At 36.9% G+C, this 26,755-nt stretch overlaps 1 protein-coding gene across 1 annotated transcript in view; it reads right to left on the bottom strand.

The window, feature by feature from the left end:
- DSTN (destrin, actin depolymerizing factor) overlaps positions 1-22,701 on the bottom strand; it is a 36,293-nt gene extending 13,592 nt beyond the window's left edge. Inside the window, exon 1 of the mRNA XM_054574085.1 lies at positions 22,419-22,701. Within this exon, the coding sequence (XP_054430060.1) occupies positions 22,419-22,421 (3 nt within the window). The 5' untranslated portion in view covers positions 22,422-22,701. The remainder of the gene's footprint in view (positions 1-22,418) is intronic.
- Between the last annotated feature and the right edge of the window lie 4,054 nt (positions 22,702-26,755).

The raw sequence follows: 26,755 nt of genomic DNA, 5'->3' as shown, positions 1-26,755 counted from the left end.
CCCTGGAATTCTGGAGTTTACTCTTTGCAGGGGATATGCAGTAGGTCTTCCTGGCTTTCATCATACTGAAAACAGGAAAATAGGTGACCATATGTAAATGAATGCTAAGACAATCTCTCTACCAACATCACTATCTTGAGGCCTAACAGAACTTTCTGTGATGACGCAAATGTTCTACATCTGTAGTGTCCAATATGGGAGACAGTATCACACATGACTATTGAGCACATGAAATGTAGCTAATACAATAGAGGAACTATGTTTTTAATTTTATCTTATTTTAATTAATTTAATATAAAAATAACAAAATTAACTCTCAATACTAAAATAGTATATTTTGAGTAAACAAACATAAAATATATCAGTTTTCTGCCTTGAAAAAAACAATATATTATTTAAATCTATGGATGACTTGTGTCATCAGGAACCTCAGTTATTATACTATACAATGACAGTCTCTAAGAGCAAGAATTCCAATGCTAGTGTACTATAACAATTACAGTCAACCATTTCTAGGGGCAAGTAAGCAATGTTGGTGAGAAATTCAGATAGACATTTCTGTTTGTTTGGAAATATTCTGAGAGTTAATTTGGAAGAGCCAAAATGACCAAAATCAAGAATAGTTTATCAAACTTCAGACAAGAAAGTTTAACTTTAAGCAAAGATATTAATCCTTTTATTTTTTAATTACAGTTGAAAAATATGAGTCTATTTCTATTTTGTCTGTTCATTTATTTTGTTCTTTAAATTTCACATGTAAGTGAAATCATATAGGGACATACAGATGGCCAAAACACATATAAAAAGATGCTCATCACTAATCATCAGGGAAATATAAATTAAAAACCACAATAAGATATTACCTCACACCTGTCAGAACGGTTATCATCAATGAGTCAACAAACAAGTGTTGGTGAGGATGTGGAGGAAAGGGAACCCTTCTGCCGCTGATGGTAGGAATGCAGATTGGTGCAGTGACAAAAACAGTATGGAGAATCCTCAAAAAATTAAAATGGAACTGCCTTGTGACCCAGCAATTCCACTTCTTGGTATATATCTGAAGAAACCCAAAACACTAATTCAAAAAGATAATATGCACCCCATGTTCATTACAGTGTTATTTACAATAACCAAGATAAGGAAGCAACACAAGGGCCCACTGATAGAGAAATGGATTAAAAAGTTGTCATACATGTATACAATAAAATATTACTCAGCCATAAAAAAGAATTATATTTTACCATTTGCAACAGCATGAATGGACCGAGAGGGCATTATGCTAAGTGAAATAAGAAAGAAAGATTTTAATTGTTACATATAACAAAAAGTTCTTTTGCTCCTTGTGGGGAGGTGGGGACAGGGTTTGAAAAAGAACAGAAATAATTAACTTAAAATACAAGGTTTACTTAATAGCAATACAGATAATGTCACTTTGTGTAATATTAAAGTTACTCCACATGAATTTTTATAATTGGGTTATATGTTCTTAAAATAAATTGATAAAGTCAGATATTCAAGTTTTTTAATTTGCTGTGTTCTTATAATCAGAATTTGGAAAACTTATTTAACCTAAGAAGACGGCAAACCCTAAGTCTGAGGCAGACTTATTCTAATTAACTTACTCAAATCAGACTTCCTTGAATAACTTGAGCAAGTAAGCTATCTTAGATATCTAACCTCAGTTTCATTATTGTAAAATGTGAATTATGATAATTCTAAATCAAGAGGATTGACATAGCAACACAACACATATATAAATTATAGTGCCTGGAAATGGTACCGTTCAGTAAGAAAAGACTCATTATTAACCAGAAAACCTGCTGGAACTCTTCAGCTCCTTCTAGTTACCTATATGGCCTTTAGGTCATAGAAGGCTGTGGATTAAAAAAGAAATCCAGACAGCTTAAAACTTCTGTTTGAAACAGTAATTTGCATCTGTTCTCTGATGACCAGAACTATGGATTAAAAAACCATGCTCACATTCTCATGACCATTAAATGGTTGACTAACAATGACAAGCAGGAACAAAAAGAATAACAGCCTTCTTTAACACAATTAAGATTCAGTTACACTATTACCTCTTGCCATTCTCCTAGGCACAACTATCATCTACAGCCATGAATCAAAATCCACAGTGATGAAAACTGGGGCCTATGGAGTGAGCTAACAGGCTCTGTCCTAAAATTTGTCCCTGCTCTGCACAGTCATCTTTGATAAGGTCAAAATGTCCAAAGCTGCTAGGTATAGTTTTATAGATGGTGCCCTGCTTAAAAGGTGCCTGGACCAAGACAGAGCTACCTTCAAGGAATGTGCCTACAGAGCTTCTACAGTTTGAAGGAGTGCCATCTGATTGTGTCCTGAGGCCACATTACCCAGAGGAGGCACCATTATGTAATCTGCACAGTCACTATACAGGCTATCAGTGATCCAGAAAATGTTCCAAGTTAACTCGCTGCCTTAATACACTGGTCCATTTCCCGAAAACGAGAGTGACAGTGTTAAATTTACAACCAATTTCCAGTTATGTAAGTGCTTCATACAGACAATGGCTTTGAGATAACCTATACAGACCAAGTAGCAATTTTACTAGCCATGAATTAATTTTAGAGAGTTCCACTAAAACAATTTTATGATTATACCTTGCTTAATGGGATAAAAATTCATTCAATAACAAACTCTATGAAATACCACCCACATCCCCACCAAAATAGAAATCAAACCTTACAGAAAAATCATCTTAACGGCCAAAGTGGATTAGGTGTAATAAAACCCAGCTACTAAAAATAATCAGTCTCATTCAGACTTATTTTATAGACAATCCTAACCGGGTTTGTTAATACGTTTCCCATCCCAACAGCGAGGCAGGAAGTCAGAAAGGGAGGACAGGAACAGGGGGAACAATAAAGAGTTTTATAAGCCTGATAGAGAAAAGTAATACTCCTCACTCCTTCTCTCAAAAACTCTAGCAACCTCTGGCTAGTAGGCACAATGGCAACTAACCCTATGCCTTTACTGTTTTTTTCCCAAGGGTTTTCAATTTCCTTCAGGGTAAAATCCATGCCCTGTCAAGCCCTTTATGCCCTATCTCTCCAGCCTCGTTTCCCACTTCTCCAAGCACATACCCCTTAATTCTATCATGTACAATTCTTTGTGATTCCCTAAATATACTATGTTCTCTTGTTATGCATTACCTTCCTCCTCTCCAATTGGTTAAGTACTTTAGAGCTCAGTTTATGCATCACCTCCTTTTGGAAGGCAGCTCTTGCTCAGCCCCTCATTACCACCTCTAATCCTACAGTGTTATCTAACACTGTGAACGTCTATTGGTTGTTTGATTCTCTAATTAGATGTGTTCCTTAAGTGAAACAACTAATTCTCAGTATCTTATTTTAAAAATCCTATTCTCCCTAAGAGCTGTTTTTTCAAATTTTAAAACTGATTACCCCTTAAAACTTTTATGAAATGTACTATTGCCTTCAAGATATTTTCCCCACTCTTTATAATTCTTCAATTTATACCAAGCAAAAATTCTTTCACCTTAAAACTTTAGGGTTTTGACTTCTGAATGCAGTCATGGCGGAAGGGTGGGAATAGCAAGCACTGCCCGCCCTCCCAACCCCATGGAGTGCCTATTCCAACCGGAGTTGCAAAGTGAGTTCCTTCTGTAGGCTTGAATCAAAATTTGTCAGTCATTTTGGTAATAAGCACATTGGATGCCTAAAGCTGCCTAAGCTGTGGAGGACAAAAAAGACCAGGACAACTTTCACACCTGCACAGAAGCAGGTAGACTGTGCTTGGGGTTAAGCCTCAGAGTCAGCTGGCCTAAGGGTCGATCTCATGTATAAATAGGTCAACAGCAATCAAGACTCAACTATAAAGGAGGCCGCACATCATCTGTAATGGACTTTCCTAGAGCATCCAGCTCAGGGGATCAAGGAGACTACATCACTGGGTCCCAGAGGACACCTATTACATAAGGTCACCCCATAAAGACTGGGAGTCATATCAGATCTATCTAGTATATAGAAACAAATACAAAGAGACAGCCAAAATGAGAAGACAGAGATCAAGCCCCTATTGAAAGAACAGGAGGAATGTCCAGAGAAAGAACTAAATGAAATAGAGGCAAGCAATCTATTAGACAAAGAGTTCAAAGTAATGGTTATAAGGATACTCAAGGAATTTAGTGAGAACGACAAGAGCATATAAAAAGACAGAAATCATAGAAAAGAACCAGTCAGAAGTGAAGAATGCCATATCTGACATCAAGAATACACTGGAAGAAATAAAAACTGGAGAAAATAAAAAGTAGACTAAATAAAGCAGAGGACTGGATCAGTGATTTGGAAAACAAGGTATTAAAAAACACCAAATCAGAGCAGCAAAATGAAAAAATAAATAAAAAGAATGAGGATAGTTTAAGGGAACTTTGGGACATCATGAAATGTAACATCTATATCATAGGGGTAGTACCAAAAGGAGGAGAGAAAGAACAAGGGATTGCAAACCTACTTGAAGAAATAATGACTGAAAACTTCCCTTACTTGGTGAAAGAAAAAGACAGTCTACAAGTATAGGGATGGAAAAAGATGATTCATGCAAATAAGAATTTTTTTTAAAAAAGCTGGGATAGCACTACTTATATATCACAAAACAGACTTTAAAACCAAGTCTACAGTAAGAGAAAAAGCAGGACACTGCATAATGATAGAAAGAACAAACCAACAAAAAGATGTATCTCTGGAAAACATTATGCACCCAACAAAGGAGTACTCAAATATTTAAAGCAAAGGAGGAAGGAGGGAGGAAGAGGAGGGGGGAGGAGGAGGAGGAGAAGAAGAAAGAAGAAGGAGAAGAAGAAGGAGGAGGAGGAGTAGGAGAGGAAGAAGAAGAAGAAAGAAGAAGACCCCAAATAAATACAATCAGAAATAAAAGAGGAAAAGTAAAATCTGACACCAAAAAAAATACAAAGGATTGCAAGAAAATATTACAAACAGCTATATGCCAACAAATTGGATGATCTGGAAGAAATGGCTAAACCCCTAGAAACATACAATCTTGCAAAACTGAATCATACAGATTATAACTAGTGAAATTGAAGCAGTAATCAAAAAATTCCCAACAAATAAAAGTCCTGGACTGGATGGCTTCATGGGTAAATTTTACCAAACATTCAAAGAACTAACATCTCTCCTCAAACTAATCCAAAAACTTCAAGAAGAGGGAAGACTCCCAAGCTCATTTTACAAGGCCAATATTATCTTAATTTCAAAACCAGATAAAAACACTACAAAGCAATGAAATTATAAGCCAATATCCGTTATGAACGCAGATGATAAAATCCTCAAGAAAATATTAGCAAATCAGATCCAACAATACATCAAAAAGATCATATACCATGATCAAGTGGGAATTATTCTGGGGATGCAAGGTTCCTATAATATCCGCAAGTCAACAGACACGATACACCACATAAACAAAATGAAGGATAAAACCCACGTGATCAGTCAACACATGTGGAAAATGCATTTGATAAAATCCAGCATATATTTATGATAAACACTCTCAACAAAGTGAAAGTAGAGGGAAAATACCTTAATATAATAAAGGCCATATATGACAAACCCACAGCCAACATCATATTCAACGGGCAAAAACTCTTTCCCTTAAGATCAGATATAAGTTGGGGGTGTCTACTTTCACCTCTCTTATTCAACACAATACTGGAAGTCCTAGCCACAGCAATTAGACAAGAAATAAAAAGTATCCAAATTGGGGAGAAAGAAGTAAAACTGTCATAATTCACAGATAATATATTGTACATAGAAAACCCGAGTGACTCCACTATAAAGCTACTACAGCTAATAAATGAATTTGGCAACATAGCAGGATACAAAGTTCATATTCAGAAATCGGTGGTACTTCTATACACTGATAACAAATTATCAGAAAGAGAAACCAAGAAAGCAGTCCCACTTACCATTGCAACACACAAAAAAATAAGGTACTAGGAATAAATTCAACCAAGGAGGTAAAAGACCTGTATTTGGAAAATTATAGGACACTGATGAAAAAAACTGAGAAAGATACAAATAAGAGGAAACATATACCATGTTCATGGATTGGAAGCATTAACATCATTAAGGTGTCCATACCGCCCAGAGCAATCTATAGATTCAATGAAATTCCTATTAAAATACCAATGGTGTATTTCACAGATCTAGAATCAATATTCCAAAAATTTATATGGAACCAGCAATCTTGAGAAAGAAGAACAAAGTTGGAGAGATCAACATCTGATATCAAACTATACTACAAGGCCACTATAATCAGAACAGCTTGGTACTAGCATAAGAACAGGCATACAGATCAATGGAACACAACAAAGAGCCCAAAAATAAACACATGCCTATTTGGTCAGTTAATATTTGACAAAGGAGGCAAGAGCATACAATGGAGTAAAGACGGTCTCTTCAATAAATGGTGCTGAGAAAATTGGACAGGAGAAAAGAGGGAAGGGAAGGGGAGGGGAGGGGAGGGGAGAGGAGGGAAAAAGGAAAAGGAAAAGGAAAAGGAAAAGGAAAAGGAAGGAAAGGAAAGGAAAGGAAAGGAAAGGAAAGGAAAGGAAAGGAAAGGAAAGGAAAGGAAGTAAAGAAAGAAAGGAAAGAAACAAACAAACTAGACCACCAACTTACACCATACATAAGAATAAACTCAAAATGGACTGAAGACTTAACTGTTAAGAATCGAAATCATAAAAATCCTGGAAGAAAACACAGGCAGTAAAATCTCCAACATCTCTCAGAGCAATACTTTTGCTGATCTATTTCCTAGGCAGGGAAATAAAAAAAAACAAACAAACAAATGGACTGCATCAAATTATTAGGTTTCTGCACAGCAAAAGAAACCATCAACAAACTGAAAAGAGAACCCACCTAATGGGAGAATGTTTGCCAATTATACATATGATAAGAGTTAATTTCCAAAATATATAAATAATGTACACAACTCAACACCAAGACAAACAGTCCAATAGGATTTGAATACACATTTTTCCAAAGAAGACATATAGATGACCAACAGGTACATGAAAAGGTGCTCAGCATCAATACTCACAGGGAAATGCAAATCAAAACTATAATTAGACATCACCTTAACTCTTAGTATCTCTATCAATTCCTTCTACCCAGCATATAGACACAATATCCGATGCATCCAGAATTGTGAAGCTGCACAGTGAACGTTTACTTAATAAATCCAAGTTCTCTACTTCATGTTCGGTTTTGAAAGTCACAAGCACATACTTTTTATTTTTAAGTGTGTCTGATATGTGAACATCACTTAATTTCAGGGCAAATGCTAGGTAAAAGTCATTAATGTATATAGCAATCAATATGCAAAGAGCATCATTAAGAAATCAACATCCCATAAAACACATGGACACATTTCAAAGTTTCTGAAATCTACAGTCTTGTTAAATAACCTTTTGACTGTGCAGTTCAAAAAATAAAAAGGGCGATATTTAACAAGAATATATCTATTAGTTTTACACAAGATAGACAGAATGACTGTTTCAAACATTTATCAACATTGGGAAAAGTTTTCTACAATATTCTGTTTCATTTTTCAGAAAGACAGGAAATGTATAAAAGAATATATTCAAACCTCAGTTCTGAAATGTCTCCCATCTCAAGCAATTCGGTTCTCGACCAAGTTGTTCACGGAAGAAAAGGCTCAGTTGTTGATTCCTGCCTGACAACCCTTTCATGCTGATGTCTGTATTTCTTTTTCTTTTTTTAAGATTTTATTAATTTTTTCAGAGAGAGGGGAAGGGAGGGAGAAAGAGAGAAACACTGATCATTTGCCTGCCCCCAACTGGGCACCTGGCCTGCAACCCAGGCATGTGCCCTGAGAGGGAATTGAACCAGCAACCTTTTGGTGCTCAGGCTGGCACTCAATACACTAAGCCATACCAGCCAGGGTTGATTCCTGTATTTTTAATGGGAAAAAAAGATTCAGTTTTCAAACAAATCACTTCTCCAACAGCCTTCCAGAATGAATTAAGTTCAATAACTGCAGTTCCTCAACTGGGGTCCCTCAACTGGGGAACGGAATACTACTCACCATAGAAAGGAACAAACTGCTCATGTACAAATAAATGCCTTTTGCTAAGTGAAAAAGCCAGATTCAAAGGGTTTAACTGGACAATTCCACTTACATAACATTCCTGCAAAGGTCCGATTATAGGGACAAAAACCCTATCAGTGGTTATAGAAAGTGGGAGCAGGAATTAACATGCAGAAGTTTTTTTGAAGTGAAGGAAATATACTATATTTTGATTATGGTGGTAATTATACAACTGTGTATACTTTTAGTATGCCAACATTTACAGAAAGACAGAAACAACCTAAGTGTCCTTGACTGGTAACTGGATAAAAAAAACATATTGGGTTAACCAAAAAGTTCATTTGGTTTTGTCTGTAAAATGGCTCTAGTAGTGCTTAATTGTCTTTAACTTCATTTGAAACAATTTTGTTAGACTGTACTGTGACAGCTCTGTGACAGATGTCATATCAACGTGCATTCAAAAAAAAAAAAAGGTCAAGATGGAGGCAGAGGTAAACATGCCTCACCTCCCTGCACCATAATAGCAAAAAATACAACTAGACTACAAAACAAGTATCACCGAAAAGTGTCAGAAAATCAAGCTGTGTGGAAGTCTGACAACCAAGGACTTAAAGAAGCCACATTTATCTAGACCAGTAGGAGGCACAGAAATGCAGAGAAGCATGGAGAGGCAAAGAGGCACTGAAATGTGTGGAGAGGTATGGACACAGGAACAGGTGGTCCCAAATCTACATAAAATGGATAAAAAATGGTAGGAATACCTCGGGACCAAGGGATCCCAGCCCCAGTCCAGACCACCACCCATCACAGGGTTCGAGCACCAGAAAGGTAAGTCCCCATAACTCCTGGCAGTAAAAACTAGTGGGGGTTGGGGTGGAGGAAGAAACTGCCAGTTTCTCAAGAGACTACTCTTAAAGGGCCCCCAACAGACTTAAGACTCATGCAGACCCCTTGCCCGCTCTGGGATTCAGCACGAGGGCAACAATTAGAAGGAGACCAGTGGCATATAGGGGAAAGTAAAATATAAGGAGACAGCTTCCTCCTGGGCAAAGCTCCAGAGGCCAGGTAGTGGGGGAGGGTCCCCTCTCCGAGCCCTCCTTAACACAGCAACAGAGTGGTAACATGGGTTGCCCCACCCCGGTAATTACTTACAACCCATCACTGTACAATTTAACAGGTGTGATTTTCTACAAGAGGCCACACAACTAAGGCAGGGAGTCAAAGCAGCTCTACCTAATACACAGAAACATAGGAAGGCTGCCAAAATGAGGAGACAAAGAAACATGGCCCAAATGAAAGAACAGAACAAAACTCAGGAAAAAGAACTAAATGAAATGAAAATAAGCAACCTATCAGATGCACAGTTCAAAACACTGGTTATCTGGGTGCTCCAGGCACTCACTGGGTACTTCAAATGCCACAAAAAAGACCCAGGCAGAAATGAAGGTTGCATTAAATGAAATAAAAGAAAAATTTACAGGGAACCAACAGTGGAGCGGATAAAGCTGAGAATCAAATCAACAATTTAAAACACAAGGAAGGAAAAAACAGTCAATCAGAACAGCAGGATGAAAAAAGATTTTTAAAAAATGAGGATAGGCTTAGGAACCTCTGGGACATCTTTAAGCGTACCAACATCCGAATTATAGGGGTGCCATAAGGAGAAGAGGAAGAACAAGAAATTGAAAATTTATTTGAAAGATAATGAAAGAAAACTTCCCTAATTAAAGGAAGGAAATAGACATATAATTCCAGGAAGCACAGAGTCCCAAACAAGATGGACCCAAAGAGGACCACACCAAGACATACCATTATTAAAATGCCAAAGGTTCAAGATAAAGAGAGAATCTTAAAAGCAGCAAGAGAAAAGCAGATAGTTACCTCCAAAGGATTTCCCATAAGACTGTCAGCTGATTACTAAAAATAAACTTTGCAGGCTAGAAGGGACTGGCAAGAAGTATTCAAAGTGATGAAAAGCAAGGACCTATAACCTAGATTCCTCTATCCAGAAAAGCTATCATTTAGAATGTAAGGGCAGATAAACGCTTCTCAGACAAGGTAAAACTAAAGGAGTTCATCATCACCAAGCCATTATTATTTCAAATGCTAAAGGGACTCATATAAGAAAAGGAAGAACAAAATGATGAACATTAAAATGGTAATAAATTCACAACTATCAATAACTGAATCCAAATAACAAATTAAGCAAACAAGCAGAACAGAACAGACTCATAGATATGGAGATCATTTGGAGGGGTTTCAGTTGGAAGGGGGAAGAGGAAGAATGGGAGGAAAGGTGCAGGGATTAAGAAGCACAAATTAGTGGGTACAAAATAGACAGTGAAATGTTAAGAACAGTATAGGTAATGGAGAAACTGAAGAACTTATATGCATGACATGAACTAAGGGCAGGGGGGTTGCTGGAGGGAATGGGGGTGCCGGGTGGGGGAGGGCAAAGTGGGATAAATTGGGACAACTGTAATAGCATAATAAAATATATTTTTTAAAAAGTCAATACTGATGAATTTTTGTGTAGCCATTTTAACACTGAAGATGGAAGAAACCCATCTTTTACAGTTCATTAACTGTACTTACATTAGAGTACATACATTATCTGTACATACATTACATTTTCAGCATATGATGCTTTTATTTCAAGAAAGGAAAAATGCAATTGAAATGCAAAAAAAAAAAGATTTGTAAAGCATATGGGAAACGTGTGCGACTGATTGAAGATGTGAAAAGTGGTTTGCGACATTTTGTGCTGGACATTCTCGATGGTTGGGTAGACCAACTGAAGTTGATAGTGATCAAATTAAGACATTAATTAAGAACAATCAATGTCCTACCATGTGGGAGATAGCTGACATACTCAAAATATCCACATCAATATAGTTATTGGTGAAAATAAAAACTGTGTTTTTTATTTTATGGAAAAAAACTAAACAGACTTTTTGGCCAACCCAATACATATAATACTACTCAGGCTTTAAAAAGGGTTATCATTTGTGACAACATGGATGGATCCTGGGAGTATCATGCTAAGTGAAGTAAGTCAGGAAAAGAAAAACAAGAATCATATGATTTCTCTCATATGTGAGATATAAAATAAAAAGCAACAATTGAACAAATAAACTCATACACAAAGACAACAGTATGGTAGTTACCAGAGAGGAAGGGAAGTGGGAGAGTATAAAGAGGGTAAAGGGGGTCGAATACATGGTAATAGAAGGAGACTAGACTCTGGATGGTCATCAAACAATGCAATATACCAATGATGTACTTATAGAAGTGTACACCTGAAACTTATTAACCAAAGGAACCTCAATAAATTTAAAATTTAAAAAATGGCAAATATTACTTTATGTAAAGTATTCTTTATGGAAAAATTATACATTACTTCTAGTCTTTATTTCAAGAGCAACAGTATAAAAATATTCTGTCCTCCTTTAAGACCATTTTGAAACACAGTAAACTAAAGCCACGATTTTCAACTTTTTCATCTCATAGCATACATAAACTAATACTAAAATTCTGCAAAATACCAAAATTATTTTTGCCAATCTGACAAAAAAATAGGTATAATTTCGATTCATTCATACCAGATGGCTATTGTTATGTTGGCTGTTGTCATTTTTTTAATTTGACAATGTAAAGGAAAGAAAGTCAGTGCCCCTGACTAAATAGTCAGGTAGTGCATCTTTTAAAAATTCTGCAGCACACTGGTTGAAAAGCACTGAGCTAAAGGTAAAAGATTTCTCCTTGGTTTAATAATTTGGCTTTGCTCTGCATGATTAACTGACATGTCATTGAACCTAAGATAGGAAAACAGACATGATGTTCTTGGTTAACTGACCTACCGCTGTTCATGGCCACATTCAGTTTCTAAGCCCTATTAATTCCTCCTTAAAAGTAGATTTCAAATCCAAATCTTCTTATCTCCTCTTAAAAATCTCCTAACACTCCCAAGACTAAAAATCGTCACCAATTCCCAAGCACCTAAAAGATAAAGTCCATATTTATTAGCAGAGCATAAAAAACCTTTATCATCCAAACTAACCTACTTTTCCAGATTCATCTTCCACCACAGGCAATTGTATTATTCACTCATACCTTTCAGAAAGCAATCTGGCCATTTATATATCAAGAGCCTTAAAATAACCCAAACCCCTGACTCTTTAACTCAGGAAATCCACTTCAAGGAATTTTTCTGAGGAAATAATCTTCATAATACTAAACATCAGACAACCCAAATAAATAAAAAGAGAATCTCCAAGAAAATTATTGTATATCCACTGGATAGTTTCTGATATATCCATTAAAATCCTGTTTACAGAAAGTTTTTAATGACACAGGGAAATATTTATGATTTAAGTGAAAAAAGAAGCTGGTTATAAAGTTTTACATACTGTGTAATTTCAACTATGTAAAATAATCTATGGAAAAGAAATTTTATCTCTAACAGTAGGAATATAAGTGACTTTTATCTTCTCTGTAGTTTTCTGTATTTTTAAAGTTTCCTGTGATGAACACATTTTTAAAATTAGAAATTGGAATAAAAATTATTTAAAAAATTAAAAATATATATACATAAACTTTTCTATTTTGAATACTGCAAATGCAGGTAAAGATTTATGCACAAAGATGACAGCATTACTTAAAATACTGTATTTAAATTTAACAGGAGGATAATTTAATATCATCACTGTACATGCAGGATATTAAGCAATTTAAGTAGTTTTTACAGTTAATTAACTGTACTTACATTATAGTACATACATTATCTGTACATACATTAACTATCTACAGTTAACATCATAAAATTCATCAATTTAAAAGTGTAAACTCAGTGGGTTTTAGAATATTCACAAAGTTGTAATGTACATCCATCACCACAATCTAATTTTACAAGGGCCTTTAACCCTGTGTTGTTCAAGGGTCAACTGTATATCTAATTATTTCTCCATTAACAATCCTACTCCAAGTTACTAGAGAATCAATCACCTGAATAACAGCAATAGTCTCTCAATCACCTGAATAACAACAATAGTCTCTCAAGCAACAATAGTCTTCGGTCCCTGTTTGTACTTCTCCATTTGTGAACCACAGGGATAAATCCCATCCCATCCCACTACTTAACCCTCCCCACCCCCACCACCGCAAACCCTGTGGCTTCCTGTGGTAGTCAGAATAAAATTCTAATTCCTCACTTTGGCCTAAAGTTTCTTCCCGTTCTAGCTCTTGCCTACAATCCATTTCCTACTTCTCTCCCCTCTTTTCAGTGAATTCTAGCTACACAAATCTTTTTTGTCTCTGGCATGTCAAGCTCATTCTCCTCTCAAGAGTTCCTTCTGCCTGAAATGTTTTTAGCTCTTATGTCACCTCCTAAGAGGACTTTCTTAACAACCTAGCTAAAAGTAGCCAACCCTTCTAGTACTCCCTACTGATTACCCTATTTCATTCATAACACTTCTGATTATCTGACATGATGTCATCATTTTTTTCTCTTTCCCCCCACATTAGAATATAATTTCCACAAGGAAAGGCCTTTGTTTTGTTTTTCAGTACTGTATCCCTAATACCTGGATCAGTCCTTGGCATATCAAATTTCTCAACTATTTACTGAATAAATGGTTGTTATTTTAAACCCTGAAGGCAGTGAAGAACTGTATTCGATTCTTCATTAATTACTTCAGGAAAAATATAATTTTATTTAACTCTTTAACAACCAAGAGGTATTTTTATCAAGAATCAAGCCAACTGACAGATCAAATTAAAAAGTTGGTCATAAATAAATGATTCAAAGTAAAATAACTTTAAAGAAATAATTAAAAAATTGGAAACATATTCTAATGCACTCCTCCCACCCATTTCATTTTACCTATAATCACTGAAGCATGCGCCTGTGTAATCAGAATATAAAGAAAAAAAGACTGATATTCTAATTAGGATCCAAGGTTGTTTAATGTTATTATGTATCAGGTACTGCTTTAAACTAGTTACATGGATCGCTCAAATTGTTGTGATGGTAGGTGCCACTATCATTCCACATTTGGAGGAATGATGAAATTGAGGCAAAGAACAATCAATGCTATATCTAAGGTTATACAGTTAGTAAGTGACAGAGTCAAGATTCAAAAACCCTAGGTAGCCCAACTTAGCCTATCCTCTTAACCACTTCTTAGTATAGTTTAACAGGAATAATAACAATATCTACTTCATTGGGTTGCTATAAGGACCAAATGAGATAAGGCAACACAGTGCCTGACAAATAGTAAATACTTACAAGTTATCTAAGCAGTCTTTCTTTCAAGTGCTTTTCGATGGTTCAAGATGCCTTAAGGAGCATAAAATACCACTCAATTTAATTTTTAAAAGAAAGGAAATCACATTTTTGAGTAGTTTCAGTGTTCCAGAATTACTTTAAAGGTATTTATCTCAAAGGATTTTCACATAAGACTCAAACTAAAATGCAATGCAGTATACAAAGGGGAGTGATTATTCAATTTAGCAGTTAAAACTCTAATTCCATTGCATTAAAAAAAGTATGTAGGAATACAAAGTATAAAAATTAAAGTAATCCACCCCTATGGGGAACCTGTCCCTGTCATAGTTAAAAATGTCCTTTTATTAATCTATTCATGTTTATTCAGTAACCTAGGTTGTAGGCCTACTAAGAGAGAGGCATCTTGCTATTGAAATATATAAATCCTCTCTTAGGTGCTAACAGCCTAGTTCCACAAAACACCTTAATTGAATACAATAAAAGGAATTCATATGCTATCTTAGCACCTTTTCTTAGACACGTGCAGAAATGCAGAGAATTAACACCTGGTTGGTTGATATCCATACTAACTTTCCCTTACAATTAGGCCAATCAACAAAGTCTGAGGCTAGTCCATTAAGGTGGTTACTAACTACATGTGGTTTAATGAATTCATTAAATGTGGCTAGCGTGACTGAAGAACTGTATGTTTAATTGTATTTTATTTTAACTAATTTAAATTTTAAAACTGATTGTCAGTCCCACTACTGGAAAACTTTTAAGTATGCCCAGAGCAACTTAGGTATGTGAATTTACTTTTTCAACAGTAAAATTTAAATCTAAATACATATCAAATATTTCTAATGCATACTGAGAATTTCAATTGATGTGTTGTGGGTGTAAAATATAGACTGATTTCAACAACTTGTTTGAAAAAAAAAAAGAATGTAACATGTCCCATTAATTTTTATATAAATTGAATGTTGATACACTTCACATATAATGAGTTAAGTAAATTTTACCTTTCTTTTTACTTTTTGAATTGGGCTACTAAAAAATTTAAAAGTACATATATATGTTGGGTAGTGAACACACAATGGTATATACCGATGATATAGAACTGTACACTTGAAACTGATGTACTTTTATTAACCAATGTCACCCCAATAAATTTAATAAATTATTTTAAAAGTACATATGTAACTCATATTTTATTTCTATTCAACAACACTGGTGAAAAGATTCCTTCACCTTGCTGGGGGCAATCTTTTAAGTCAATCACTTAAGATCTGGAACCCTGAGAAATTCTCAAACTACTGAAACCCTAGCATGTTGAAGGAGTCTTACTCGTATTTGCCTATGCTTTAGTTTTATCTCTAATATTACATGAAAACATCATCACCAACAAAAATGTGCCATGTGAAAGCACTTTAAACACTAATTACATTTAAAGTTGATTTTCTGAAAGCAAGCCAAGTAGGAGCATGGGTAGGAAATGAATCTTTTCTGTAGTAAGACAAATGGGAGTAACACCCTATAAAGTAAAGCAAAAATGATGAAAGAAGTAAACAGTACACCTTTGATATGATCCAAAAGTACAAAAGCAGTAACAAATTCATTGTTTTTTTTTTTTAATTCTCACCCAGGGATATGTTTATTGATTTTAGAGAGAGAGGAAGTGGGGAGGAGAGAGAGATTTGAGAGAGCGAGCGAGTGAGAGAGCGTGAGAAAGAGATATCAATTGGTTGCTTGCCTTAAGCGCCCCAACCAGGGAAGGAACCTACAACCTAGGTATGTGCCCCGACCAGGGATGCAACCTTTTGGCATACTAAATGATGCTCCAACGAACTGACCCACCCTGCCAGGACCAACAAATTAGTTTTAAATGTAGGTTTCCTGCTATAGTATCCACTGAAGTTGTCTTCCTTTCAAATACTCATCCTGTCCTCTGTTGCAACAGAACATAGTTCTTTGATGCTAACTTCCCAGGTTAAAAAAAGCCAAAATTTAAGCTTTTCATACCTTCAACTACAGATGAAAATGTGAATTTTAAGAATTTTAATTGCATTTTTACTTAATTGTTTTTTAAAGATCTACATAAAAATTGATTCTTAAACTTTAACATACCAAAGCAAATCACATAAACATCACAACATCAACAACTAGGAGACTTTATCTTCAAGAATTAAAAATCGCTCTAGATTAAAAACTACTCAACTCTATGGGGGTGCTTGCACAGAAGATTCCATGATGAATGATAAGTAACAAGTTTTTCAAAGCATTACTAACATAAGCCAACCTGATGTTCAGTTTTCCATACTTGTCCCAATGTAAAATTTCAATAAATAGGAGATAGCTTTCAGAAGCACAATTTCAAGTGAAATAATTTCTAATTAAGGCAAAAAGGCAGGGACAGAAGAAAAGCTGATATTAAAGTATTTCTGAAGTGGTAGGTGTAAATCTTCATGGACAATCTAGAGAAGAATATTATGCTACAAGGGAAGGAAGCTCAAGTTACTTCAGTAACAATCTTCTACTTATTTCTTTATTATGTTCCGTGGTTTAGATATGCAAACAGTTGGGTTCCAGACCACTGAATAAAAAGCCAGCCATAATCTTTTCAATACTGGAGGGCCTTGCCTTTAATTTGCAAAATGCTTAACATATGTGAGGTGCAATAAAGCAAAGCACAATAAAACAAGATATGCCTGTGCACTAAAAAGACTAGGCCTAGTTTTTCTGAGACTAGAGAATTGCTCTGTATGTTAAATCCAATTCTTTTTTTTTTGTCCTGGCTGGTGTGGTTCAGTGGATTAAGTGCTGGCCTATGAACCAAAGGGCTGCCTGTTCCATTCCCAGATAGGGAGCATGCTTGAGGTGTGGGCCAGGTCCCCAGTTGGGGGTGTATAAGAGGTAACTGATCAATGTTATCTCTCACACATCAATGATTCTCTCCCTCTCCATTCCTCTCTCGCTAAAAATAAATTTTTTTTAAATCCAGTTTTTCAAAAGTTTCAAGATTTTTTCCAAATTTCAAATATGGTGTTCATCTCAAAGTATCTTAATTAATGAAAGAAAATATAATTATAAAAACCCAAATGTTTAGAGTCTTCTTGTATATTAAAGTTAAATGCTATTTTGATTTAAACTGATTCTATTTCTAAAATATAGTCACAGTTATTAGTTTTGTTTTAAGTTTTTTCTGTTGTTGTTATTAATAGGCTATTTTTCAGAGACCTTTTAAGTTCACAGTAAAACTGAGCAAAAAGTGCAGAGTACTCTATATAGCTTGTGTGTGTGTTTTAACACTTTAGCTAGATGAACTGCCTAGATGAAGTAAGGTTAAGTATAATGTAAAGTATGTTAACATCCAGGGCCCTTGGCAAAAATGGAACTCTATCCCCTAGATTATTCAGCATTCTACCACTACCACGTGTCTAGAATTAAGAGAGAGTACTGAACCTACCTTACTTAGCAGCTTGAGAGGCTTAAAAAGAAACTAGGTGCCAAAAGAGAGGAGAATTAGTCCTCTGAACGCAATTCTGGGTTTGACAATCACGTTCTTGTTGATTTTCTTTTAACTCTGGATTTACTTGATAGCTCCACAAATTAGCTTAGATGAAGACATGATGAATAAAATATTTACACAATGTCAAATTCACTGAATGTACATGCATGTAAAAACATACACTTCAATAAACATGTGAAAAGATACTCGACTAGTACTAATCAAAGAAATGCAAATTAAAGAATGAGAAAATATTTCATACCCATCAGATTGGCAAAAGTTTTAAGTCTCCTAATAACAAATTGAAAAGAAATGGAGAAACAGGCTCCTAAATGTAGATGACGGGATGGATGGATGAAAACTAGAACCACCACTAGTTGTAGGTTGGCCAGAAAGTCTGTATGTTTTTTTCCGTAAAATAAAAGAAACATTTTTCACTTTTACCAATAACTTTATTGATTTGGATATTGAGTATGTCAGCTATCTCCCATGTGGTAGGACATTGATTGTCTTAATTAATGCCTTGATTTTACTGCTATCAGCTTCAACCATGGAACATCATCCAGTGAGAAATGTCTAGCACGAAACTTCTTAAACCACTTTTAACATGTTCAGTCAGTCACAACACCTTCTCTATACATTGCACACATCTTTATTTGCATTTCAGTTGCAACGTGTATTTATTTGTATTTGTATTTTTTCCTTTCTTGAGATAAAAAAGCATAATATGCTGAAAATGTTGCATATTTTCTTCCATCTTCAATATTAAAATGGGTGCACAGAAATTCACCAATTTTGATTACGTTTTTTTAAAATGCATGCTGATATGCCCATTGTCAAAACACAATCGAACAAAATTGTTTCGAATGAAGTTAAAGACAACTAAGTGCTACTAGAACCATCTTATGAAAAAAAAACAAACGAACTTTTTGGCCAACCCAATAAAATAAAAAATACATATGCATGGTCTCCAAACCAGGACTTCCATTTCTAGATATACACTAAGAAGACACTCACTAGGGCTAGAAAAAGCAATATATAGTAATATATAAAAATGCGTTTATTACTATTACATATACAAGTATACACATGTGTAATAGAAACCATCTATTGCAAAACAGCTTAAGTAGACAAAAAAAAGATAAAAGGGCAAAAAGTTGGGCAGACTTTTTTTAGGGGAATGAATAAACTTAATATAGTCATTAAATGGAAAGTATTCAGCAGTTAAAATAAGCAGAGTAACAACTAAAACTAAAAATCACCCCCTCAAAACCCACCAAGTTGCAAAAAGATACACAAAGCATAACATTCATATAAAATTTAAAAATACATCAAGGCAATAGAGTATATATTACTGCAGATGCATATATGCACAGATAAAAGTATGAAAATATCAGTGAGAATGAAATACACTAATTTCAGGTGAGCATGCTGAATTTTATCTGAGCCCTGTGCTCCTGGAAAGCAGTGCCAGTTCAGAAATCCAAACCCCCCTCCCCCTTAATTTTGTGTTCTGCAGAACAGGTAACAAAAGGATTCTGCCCTGGCTCATTAGGAGATAAAAACCCATTCCTGTGTATCCTTAAGACTCCCTGGCTTACCTGCCCCATGTCCCCGTCCTTTTTTTTCTTTCTTTCTTTTTTTTCATATGTTCCTCATTAATTGATGCTTTCTCAACTGCAATAGCCTAAAAAAAATCATTTCCTTAATTGGCTGGTACATTATGTCTTTGAACTGGAGTGGCTGGCCATCTCCGGGGAGGGAAGTGACTGGGATAAGGAAGTTGCATACTTAGATGTAATGGTAACATAACCTGAAATATGGCAAAAAGTTAACCTTTTTTTGTGCAAAGGAACCTGTTATTCTGTGTAGTTCTGTTTAAAATGTTTCTAAATAAGTTTTTAAATTATTTTAAAACTTGATGTGGAGTCAGAAAAGGTCACAAGTCAATCCTTTGGTCTATTTTCTGACATGTTAAATAGGCACACAAACACATGCCCAACCTATTCCACTAGGTTGTTATAAGTAAAAGTGTTTTTGCTAATCATCAAGTGGTAGAATACACTTGTAATTCAGTCTGAGCCAATTAGCTCAGTTTGTTAGAGTAGCATTCTGATTAGGGTAAAGTTAAGGGTTAGATTATCATGCAGACCTTTACTCTGTTTCAAGGGCAACACTACACTCCTACTTCCCAGAAAGCAATAGAGCTATACTGCAAATGCACATACTATCAGTTACAAAGGAGCTAGGCAAGTCTATGTCATGTCTCAATCCATATCCAACACAAGAACTACCGAGCAGATAATGTAAAGAATTTGGTGGGTGGGCAAGTAAACAGTATTTGTCTGAGGAAACTTGCACACCCAGCACACATACATCACTCTTTTGTTTGGGATGTGTAGATGTGGTTCCTGTGGAGGGCAGGGCGTTTTGTTTTTTCTTTCCTGGCACTTTTATTGGCAAAGTGAGACTTTGAAAACATGAAATCTTATCTTAAAGTGCCATGGGTAATCTTCTGAGTTGGTTTCAAATTGCTTTATTCCAAAGTGTTCCTAGAAGACGTGGTGAGTATCAGGAAGCGTTTTTGTTAATGTAGAGCAAAACCATCAGCAGTTAAAATTTAACCTAAAAATATTTTTAAAAAATGAATCAAACATCTATCCAACAGATTAAACAGTTTTAAGTACAGAAGTAAAATGCTTAAATCTGGGATAATAAAGGCACTTTCCATCTTCACAATATTCTCTAACAGCTGGCCTGAATAATGCTCTGTTCCCATGAGGCTAAATGCAAGTGTAACCTTAGAAATGGTCGGTCTATATTCTGAAATTTCTTTGCAAACATCCAAACAAGACTAGCTTATAAGGTCTTCTTGACCTTTCTCCACCAAGTTTGAAATGTATTTGGAATCCCCCATCTTGATTTTTATTTCTCTTCTTTCCCCAAGAACGAGTAAATAAAATTCTTCACTTTGTCTGAATTATAGGAATATGGAAGTAAAGCTATAGGAATATGGAAGTAAAGCTTTAACTAAAGTTTAACTAAGCATTTAACTAAAGTTAAAATTCTTGGTCCTATTTTCAAACAGAAAATAAAGTTTGCAGTCTAGCAACTCAAAAAAAAAGTATCAAATCAGAGGATCCTAAAGCAGGGTCCAAAGTACTTTCATTAGAGCTAATAGCCTCACATTTATTAGAACTCAAAACTCTTAGATTAAAAGTCAGTATGAAGTAGTACATTTTTTTATAATCTTAAAGAGATTAAAAAGTCTTAAAATACTGATCCTCTTGGTAGCGTACAGAATTAAACCAAAGAACCAGAAACTCAACAATATCAAATTTCAATTATATATCCCCAGTCCTGAAGAAACTACTGATTAATCTCACTTTCTTCCACTAATGAGACAGTCTGCAATACCGTAAGAACACGAAAATTGTTATTCAGTGAAAACATTTTGTATGTAGATACTCTGGTACCAACTGCTTCCAGGCAGACAGATGTAAAAACAGTGTAATATTTATAGCAAAGTCTGGTGAGCTTTTGCCTGCAAATCATTGACCAAAAATGGTAATAATGTGTGCAAAGGTTCTACTTGACAAAATGTTCTACTTGATCGTCCGGTTGAGAAAATGTTTTACAGAAAACTGGAATTACAGCGCAGAGGGAAAAATATGTAAATTAAGCAAAGTATCCATCACCTAGCATATACTGAGCATGTTTACTTTTTAGAGACTTGGATAATTTAACAGACTTTTAAAAAAAGTTTTTTCATTTGTTTTTATTGGCATCCCAGCTTCGTGCCCACACCTTGCATGCTAAGTTCTGGCACAGCCAAACTGTTTACAGGTAAAAGAAAATTTCTAATTACACATGAGACATCGAGGAGGCGAGGGTTAAAAGAGACACTGCCAAGCTTGACAAGCACGACGACGACGAGAGTGCTGCTGGAAGCTGATTGCCAGATACGACAAACAAAGCGGCTGCAAGGCCACCCGTTCTTAATCATGCCAGGGTCATGCTCGTAGTGATCATTTCGCCCTCTAGGGTTGTTCAATAAAGGCCTTATTTTCCTCATTGAGATGGACAGACCTCACGGGCGAAACACGCAGGACTCACTGGCCGTCTGTGCCGGGCTTTGGGGAAACGAGCCCCAACAAGGCCCAAGCAGGGTTTTGACGCCCTGCACCCCATCGATTTCACCGAGGGGAGGAGGGGCTCAAACCCATCTTATAGTACGAAGGCAGGGGCAGAAGGAACCACTGAGGCGACGATCTGGGGCGACAGTCAAGCAGCAGTTGCGACCGACGCAGCGGCTTGGGAGCCGCCCCAAAACGAGAGTCTCAGCGGGTCCACGAGCGGCAGACGCCGGAAACCCTCCCCTGTCGGGAGACAGCACCGGGGGCCGGGTCCCTCCTGGGCGGGGAGATGGCGCTCGCCCCTCGGAGACCCCCCCGCAGCGCCCCAGAACCCCGCTGCCCCAGCGGCGTCGGCTCCCGCCTCGCCCTCTCTCCCACTCACCATCTTCGCCGCGGCAGTAGCAAGGACGCGGGCGAGGGAGTCGGCGGATGCCGAGTCTGCTGAACGTCCTCCTCAGGATAGCTGGACAGAGCGACAGAACAAGGAGGCAACGAGGAGAGCGAGCCTGCTAAGGGACGGGCGCGCGGACGCGCGCCTCGGGCCCAAACACGGCTATGCGCACGTCACGCGCCGTCCGCCGTTGCTCCGCAACGGATTGGGCTAGTAACGCCCCTCCCAGGCGGCTCTCTGAGGCACCCGCGGGCGGAGCGACTTCCTCACCTTCTAGGGACTGGAATACCCTCTCACCAGTTCGGGTCTAATGGGAGTGAGGAGTGGGTCCTCGCTGTCTTGTGCAAGGGTAGAGGAAGCGGAGTTTGGACTGGCACCTGCGGGCTAGGGGAAGGCAAAAGATGACGCTGAGTGGGTGACCCAGCTACCCCCTAAGAGGCGGGGCCACGTGGCGCCCCTCCCACTGCGAAGCCGTTAGCCTTACAAGGAAGTAGCTACCTGTCCAGGTGTGCGTCGCCGCTAAGGGGCGGGGTCTGGAGGGGTTGAGTGGGAGTGGGAGGGGAAGAGAGGGAGAGGTAGGGGAGAGACGGTGGGAGGGGCCGCGGCCTGGGAGTTGAGATGAGGACCTGCGAGAGCACAGGCAGTAGCTGATGGGGACGCAATCCCACATTTTTTTACCTACTTTGGTGTGATTCCCGCCAACCTCCCCTGATTGGCCCAGCCGGGCAAATCTGGCCTTTGCGTGAGGGGAAAAATCTGCACATTTTTTCTCCTTCCCGAGGCGACTGAGGCCGTACTGAGTGCTCTGAGTCACCGCTAATTTCAGGTCTGGGAAAAACACGGAGTGATTTATTTATCTTCGGGAACAGCCCAAGGAAGAAGGCTCAGCCGTCCGCAGGGGTGTGGCTGGGAAACGGCCCACTGGTCTTGAGAGGATGGCGCCAGCCCCGCTGCTCCGTTCTTTGGGTTTTAAATTTGGGATTGTGTTTTTTTACTGAGCGGTTGCATCAGAAACACAGTTTTCAGAGGACCAGAAAGAATCCTAACGTTTTTCCTGAGCGCGTTCTTGTGGGTATAAAGGGAATAAAAAGAATTCACAACTGGGGTGATTTATTTTATTGTATTTTGGTTTTTTTAGTTGTATTTTTCCATTACCGTTTATCCCCCTTATATCTTCACTTTCAACCCGGACCCTGCAATCACCACACTGTTGTACAAACAGGAGTTTTTTTCTTCCTTTTCCTTTTTTACTGGGTCCCTCCAACCCCCAACCCCCACTCCCACCCCCAGAGCTGTCAGCCTGCTCTGTATCTATGAGTGTATCTATATTTTGCTTGTTAGTTCAGTTCGTTCATTAGCTTACACATAATGGGTGAAATCATATGGTATTTGTCTTTCTCTTACTGGTTTATTTCACTTAGCATAATGTTCTCCAGGTCCATCTACGCAGATTTTCTTCCTTTTTACCGCGAGTAGAATTCCATTCTATAAATGCACCATAGTTGTTTTTTTCCACACATCTATTGATGGCCACTTGGGCTGCTTTCAAATCTTGGCTATTGGAAACAATGCTGCAATGAACATAGGGGTGCATATATTCTTTTTCTTTTAATTGCTCAAATACATCTGTCTCCATTTGCCTGCCACAACTTTCCCCTACCCCAGCCACCCCCACCTCCCACACATCCCCGTGCATATATTCTTTTGAATCAGTGTTTCAGGTTTGTTTAGATAAATTCCCAGAAGCGGAATCACTGGGTCATGAGGCAGATCCATTTTTAATTTTTTGAGGTAAATCCGTACTGCATTCCACAGTGGCTGCACTAGTCTGCATTCTCAGGAACAGTACACAAGGATTCCCTTTTCTCCACATCGTCACGAACACTTGTTGATTTATTGATGATAGACATTCTGAGAGGTGTGAGGTGATATCTCATTGTGGTTTTAATTTGCATTTCTCTGATGATTAGTGATGATGGGCATCTTTTCATATGCCTATTGGCCATCTGTATGCCCTCTTTGGAGAAGTGTCTATTCAGGTCCTTTGCCAATTTTTTTAATTGGATTTTTTATTTTGGTGTTGGGTTTAAAGTTTTTTTATAAATTTTGGAAATTAACCCCTTATCAGTTGTATCGGCAAATATATTCTCTTCAGTGGGTTGTCCTTTCATTTTGTTGATGATTTCCTTTGCTGTGCAAAAACTTTTTAGTTTGATGTGGTCCAATTTTGTTTATTCCTTTGTGTCCCTTGCCTGAGGAGATATCAGAAAAATTATTGTTATGAACAATGTCTGAGATTTTACTGCATACATTTTCTTAGGATTTTTATGGCTTTAAGTCTAATATTTAAGGCTTTAATCCATTTTGAGCTTATTCTTGTGGGTTGTGTAAAAAGGTAGTTGTTTCTTTTGTTTTCAGGTATCTGTCCCATTTTTCCAACACCATTTATTGACTAAACTTTCTCTAGCTTATTGTTTGTTTTGCTTCCTTTGTCAAATATTAATTAACTATAAAGACATGGGTTTATTTCTGGCTCTCTATTCCATTGACCTATATGTCTGTTTTTATGCCAGTACCAGGCTATTTTGATTACTCTGGCCATGCAATGTAGTTTAATATTAGGTAGTGTGATTCCTCCAACTTTGTTCTACATTCTCAAGATCACTCCCTGATCTTTTGTGGTTCCAAATAAATTTTTGGAATATTTGTTCTAGTTCTGTGAAATACGTCATTGGTGTCTTAATAGTAACTGTGTTGAATCTGTAGATTGCTTTGGGTAATATGGACATTTTAATAATGTTAACTCTTCCTATCTATGGACAGGGTACATACTTTCAATTATTTGTATCTTCAATTTCTTTGTTCAGTGTCTTACAATTTTCCAAGTACAGGTCTTAACATTCTTGGTTAAATTTATTCCTAGGTATTTTATTATTTTTGAAGCAACTGTGAAAGGGATTGTTTTCTTAATTTCACTTTCTGATAGTTCATTATTGGAATATAAAAATGCAGCTTTACGGATATTAATTTTGTATCCTGGTACTTTACTGAATTCATTTATCAGTTCTAATAGTTCTTTGGTAGAATCTTTAGGGTTCTCTATATACCATATCATGTCATCTGCATATAATGAGTTTTACTTCCCCTTTTCTATTTGGATGTCTTTTGTTTCTTCTTGTCTGATTGCAATGGCTAGGACTTCCAGAACTATGTTGAATAAGAAGGGCAAAGGCGGACATCCCTGTCTTGTTCCTGATCTTAAGGAGAACACTTGTAGTTTTTACTCATTGAGTATGATGTTGCCTGTGTGTTTGTCATACATAGCTTTTTTTTAAAAAAAGGTTTTATTTATTTATTTTTAGACTGAGAGGAAGGGAGGGAGAAAGGGGGACAGAAACATCAATGTGTGGTTGCCTCTCATGTGTACCCTACTGGGGACCTGGCCTGCAATCTAGGCACATGCTCTGACTGGAAATCAAACCAGAGAGCCTTTGGTTTGCAGACTGGCGCTCAATCCACTGAGCCACACCAGCCAGGGCCATATGTCGCTTTTATTATGTTGATGTATTATCCCTCTATTACTGCTTTACTGAGCATTTTAATCAAAAATTGGTGCTGGATTTTATCAAATGCTTTTTTTGGCATCTATTGATATGATCGTGTGGTTTTTATCATTTATTTTGTTTATGTGGTGTAGCATGTGTATTGATTTGCAGATATTGAAGCAACCTTGCATCCCTAAATAAATCCCAGTTAATCATGGTATCTGATCTTTTTTGATGTATTGCTATATTTGGTTTGCTAATATTTTGTTGAGGATTTTAGCATCTGTGTTCATCAGGGATATTGGCCTATAATTTTATTTCTTTGTAGTGTCTTTATCTAGTTTTGGAATTAGGATAATGCTGGCCTTGTAAAATGAGCTTGGGAGCCCTTGAATTTTTTGGAATAGTTTGAGAAGGAGAAATGTTAGATCTCCTAGGGATGTTCGATAAAATTCACCTGTAAAGCCATCCAGTCCAGGGCTTTTGTTTGTCAGATGTCTTTTGATTACTGTTTCAATTTCACTAGTTGTAATCTGTCTATTCAAATTCTGTGATTCTTCCTGACTCTGTTTTGCAAGATTGTTTGTTTCTAGGGATTTAACCATTTCTTCCAGATCATCCAATTTGTTGTTGTATAGTTCATAATATTTTATTACAATCCATTGTCTTTCTTTGGTGTCAGTTGTTACTTCTCCTTTTTTATTTTTGATTGTATTTATTTGGACCCACTTTTTTTTTTTTTTTTTTTTTTTTTTTAATTGATGAGCCTGGTTAAAGATTTGT

The sequence above is a fragment of the Pteronotus mesoamericanus genome, unplaced genomic scaffold (assembly GCF_021234165.1).
Source record: "Pteronotus mesoamericanus isolate MK-2021 breed Mesoamerican mustached bat unplaced genomic scaffold, CSHL_Meso_final contig_25, whole genome shotgun sequence".
In the NCBI taxonomy this organism is placed as follows: domain Eukaryota; kingdom Metazoa; phylum Chordata; class Mammalia; order Chiroptera; family Mormoopidae; genus Pteronotus; species Pteronotus mesoamericanus.
This window is presented reverse-complemented; position numbering and strand designations above follow the sequence as displayed.